General features: G+C 39.6%; 1 protein-coding gene across 1 annotated transcript in view; it reads right to left on the bottom strand.

Moving 5' to 3' along the window:
• Positions 1 to 3,911, bottom strand: part of DSG2 (desmoglein 2) — a 25,543-nt gene extending 21,632 nt beyond the window's left edge. The window contains exons 1-3 of the mRNA XM_019631626.1: positions 3,867 to 3,911; positions 3,393 to 3,428; positions 1,918 to 2,052 (exon numbers count right to left, since the gene is read on the bottom strand). Of these exons, the coding sequence (XP_019487171.1) occupies positions 1,918 to 2,052; positions 3,393 to 3,428; positions 3,867 to 3,911 (216 nt within the window). The remainder of the gene's footprint in view (positions 1 to 1,917; positions 2,053 to 3,392; positions 3,429 to 3,866) is intronic.
• Positions 3,912 to 4,658: the final 747 nt, after the last annotated feature.

Genomic DNA, 4,658 nt, shown 5'->3' with positions numbered 1-4,658 from the left:
ACAGGTGTTTACTGAGCACCTACTAAAAGTTGACATTGCTCAGGCCATAGGGCATGAGCAGTGAGCCTAAGAACTAAGCCCCGACCTTTGGGGATCTCACACTCCACCTAAGGAGCCATACAACAAGCAAGCAAGGTAGAGCAGAATGTCCTGGAGTGGACTGTGCCACAATCCAAGCTGAAATGGAGAAATGGGACAGAGAGAGATGGGGGGAGGCAGGGAAGGAAAGTCTTTTAGGAGGTGACACTTGGGCAGATGCTTGATGCAGAGAGCTACTGCAAAGATCTATGGGGGGGGGCAGCTTCCAGGCAGAGGGAGCAGTAAGTGCAAAGGGTGAGGCTGGAATGAGCGGGTCTTAGTTAAGGGATATAGCAGAGTGGGGGATGGGGGCTGACAGGGGCTGAGGTCAGAGAGGAGGAGGTCAAAGCCAATCAATCCCCACGAGATCTTACAGGCCAGGGCAAAGTTTATTCCTTCCACTGCAGCAGGAAGGTATTGAAAGGGTCTCACTAAAGGGATGAACACACTTTATCTTTTCCAACCGTCATTCTGGCTGCTTTGGGGAGGATGAATGTGGTGGGGGAGTGGTGGCAAGAGCGAAAGCGGGGACACAGTGTCAGGGGCTCACTTTGGAAACGCTGATTTGGAACTAGGGGTGGTGGCAGTGGAAAGAAGTGGGAAGATTTGGAATACATTTTTGGGGTAGAACAGAGAGTACTTCCTACATTTTTGCAAAACTGGATGGAATTACAGCGCCATTTACTGAAATGGGTACAACTTATGGAGAACAGCTTTAAGGGAAAAAAATCAGGGGTTCAGGTGTGCACATGCTAAGCCTGAGACATTATCATATAACTTATAAAAAAATAGGACACTTTGAGAGTGAAAAGGGAGTTATTAATTATTAAGCCAGGACAGTAGGCATAAACCAAGACTATCTCAAACAGGACGTATTTAAACAGCACCTTACCTATTTGCTATCAGTTCTTTTCACTTTGAAAATTACTCTTTGTGTGTAACGGGGGCAGAATATGCCACCCCAAAATATGTCACTTTGGCCTAGGATTATTGTGAGCTGAAGGCAATTGAGAAGAATCTGTTACAAGAAAAGCTCTCTGCCCTGCCCCTGTGTGTCCAAAAGCAGGACATAAATTTGTCAACGTGACCTCCCACCCCTCTCTACCAAGGACAAAAGTCAATCATCACTGACAACTTTAGACCCTTATCAGTTTGGAGATGCTACAAGGAATCCACATAACAAAATTAACTAATTAGCTTTTTTCTGTCATGTGTCTCCCATATACATACTTGCCTTCCCACAATTGGCTGCCCCTACCAAGGTCCCTGTCCTTTGCCTTGTCACTTCTCTAAAAATTCATTGTTCCTTTGCTAAGATGCTACATAAGCCCAAACTCTAACCAAACCTTTGCGTTACTCACGTCTGGGTACTCACTCCCATGTGTTACTTGCAAAATACACACATTCATAAACTTGTTTTTCTCTTACTCCACTTTCTTTGTCAGTCCACTATGGCCCCAGTCAGAGAACCCAGGAGGGTAGCAGGAAAAAGAATTTTCCTCCCCTACATATGATAGTATCTTCTTTTAAGTACTGTAACACTGTTACACAAAGATCCAACTAGTGCCAGGTGCCTTAACTTTTAGTTGAATCAAAGCTCCAAATTCTGTATTTTTTCGCCAGCGATGCTGCATCTTCCAGAGTGGGGAAGATCTTAAGAGTTGGCACTTTCTGCTAAGAATTAAGCTCTGCTAATTTTCTAATACACACAGAATATTTTCAGACTCAGTAAGTGCATTATATAATTTTCTTTAAATTTTATAGTGAACACAGAAGTCTTCTCACACCCTATTTTAGTAACATAGGTACATATCTTTCTTGTTCCTCTTTAGATGGTACCTTGGCAATCGGATTCTTTTTGGACAGATCCTCTCCCTCCCGAAGAGCCACAGGGGCGGTGATCCAGGCGCGCTTCTGTCGCACTAAGTGCGTATGTTTAGGAAGCAGCTTATTTTCATTTCTTGTGTTCAAGGCCTGTAAAAGATTGCCACACCCAAGGCATTAGTATGGTAGCCTGTAACTTACTAAAGCTTTAAAAATGGTTGTGTCAATTTTAAGGTATACATTTCATATTTCTTTACAGGCTTCATTTTCAACGAGGAAATGTATACACTCTAGCAAACTCTCCAGGCGGTCAGGAGATTGTCTCCAGACCAGTAAAACAGTACAGTTTAGTTTTTATCAGTAAGAAAAAATTTCCCGGAGGGAAGAGTTTAACCAGTTAAAGGGTAATTTAGTGGCCTGATAAACAGGTCCTAGTTAAATTCTTAAAATACCATTTCAAGAAATTTTTTTTTTTTCTTACAGAAATTCCATTTTTCTGAGGTGGCTCATATGTTTAAAATGAATTATGGAATGTTGTAACACTAAATCTTAGTAACCTACTGATATCAATTTGACTAAAACTAGTTAAAAAAATGAATTTATTGTTTTAAAGATGGGGTAAACTATTAAATTGCCTATCTTTTGTTTTTAGAGCCTTTAAATGGAAAAGTATTCTATAAATTTTCAATTAGGCTTTAATAGATAAATATATATTTTATTCAAGGAAAATTTCAATACAGCTGACCTAGTATCTTAAGATCAGAAATGATTATTATATTAGGTCTCTCATTTTACTCATTTTGTTGCTCTACATAACATGTATTTTATTTTAAATATTTACAGTGGTTATCACTAAGTCATTGATTTTTTTTTTGTTTTTAGTTGAAAAAATTCTATAACTTAAATTACATAAAACATTAAAATAACAATAAAGTTTATAACATAAAAATGTAAAACTTGCTTCTATATTTCAGTGTATTCACTATTAACAGCTTGATGAATGTCTTTCATGATCTTTTCTTATGACCATACAGTTTGCACATGTTTAAAGGTCTTTTTCCTATAAAAATGGAATTATCGTGTTTCTCATTCTGCCCTTGATTTTTCATTCAGTACCTCACCATGGACATTCATAAACCGTAAATTGTTTTACCATTCTCCTATTGATGGACAGTATAAGACTGTCAAACAATGCTGCACTGAACATCCTGGAGATACCAGGGATGCCAAAAAAATGTATACACGACTTGTATTCATCTTTTGTTATCGGTATATATTGAGTATTACAATTTTAATACAGTTTTTCTTTCTTAAAATGTGTATACATTTTTTTTTGGCTCCCTCTGCATGTTTCTTTGCACTTGTTTGGGTGAGAATGGCTGGCTCTAAGTGAGTGTGCATTTTTAATCTGGTGAGGCGCAGCCAAATTGTCTTCCATGAAATTAAGCCTCTGAGTCCAAAAGACAGAAATAATCCCTTTGGTTCCTTACCTCTAAATGGAGTGTATTCCCAAAGTTAAAGCAAATCTGGAAAATAAAATTATTTGTTGTTTAATATGATTTATCATTCAATTCAGTTTAAATAATTTTATGAATGAATAACCCACCACCTAGGGTATTATAGACATTAAAAACAAAAACAAAAAAAAAGTTTAACCATCACTATCTCCCTTAGTCAAAAGGAAACAAATTTTAATTTTTCCCTTTGCCTCCCTGCCATGACTGGGGATGGAGAGCGCAAGCTACACTCTTTTTTGATCTACTGCCTCCTCCAGGAATCTGAGAGCACAACTAATATCTGAAAAACAAAAACAAAAACTTTCCTCTTGAAACGTTAACCAATCACTGATCCTTTTCTCCTTACCCTGTGGTTTTCCCCTCATGACTCACCTTTCCCTGCAGCTAACTCCCCTCATTCCCTGGAGTCACACACACAACCGCTCGTATTAGGACACAATTCCTCACCTTCCTCAGTCTCACCAACTCTTTTCTTTGGTTCCTATCAAGCATGGTCACATTTTGGATTCATTACACAGAACTACGTACAGTTATGTTTACTCTAAGATCAGCACAATAAACTCCTGTCCTGCTTTTAGACTATTGCTTCACTTCCTTTATAACTCTTTGATCTTCTCTGGGCGTACACTTTTCTCTTGGCTTAATCTAAACCAGCACTTTCTAATACGGTAGCCACATGTGACCATTTACACTTAAATTGCTTGTATTAATAATTAATAATTCATTTGCTCAATAGCCACATGAGTTAAGTGGCTTGAGACACTGCAGACATCCATCATTGGAAACAATGCTATTGGACAATGCTAGTCGATTATTGCCAGCCCTTCTAACGCTGTTGTCAATGACTCAGGGATGCTTCATTCTCTGACCTTCTAATACTCCTGCCTCACTTTTNTTGAATTGACTGCTAGCTCTGGGTGGTTTACATAGAACAGGAGGCTCAGCACGCTGTCCACCTGCCATGTGCCATCTACACACACGAACACTCACTTGCGTGCACAAACTCACTTCCTTTCCCTTCATTTCCCTTTCTCTCTCTGTCCTCCATCCTCCCTTTCATTATTTCTCGTCTCAAGCTTAAGCTCTCTGGGTCTCTTTGGATCTCTGCTCTCCCTTTCCCCTTCTCCGCCTTCCTCCCTCCATCCTCCTGGTGTCTACTCCTTCTCCAAGGGCACCTCCCTCCACAGTCCTCCCCCTGACTCCCAATGCACACATACACACACTTTATCTCTTACACTG

Source organism: Hipposideros armiger, unplaced genomic scaffold, assembly GCF_001890085.2.
Source record: "Hipposideros armiger isolate ML-2016 unplaced genomic scaffold, ASM189008v1 scaffold_1022, whole genome shotgun sequence".
In the NCBI taxonomy this organism is placed as follows: domain Eukaryota; kingdom Metazoa; phylum Chordata; class Mammalia; order Chiroptera; family Hipposideridae; genus Hipposideros; species Hipposideros armiger.
Note: the sequence above shows the minus strand (reverse complement) of the source record. Positions and strands in the feature narration are given on the sequence as shown.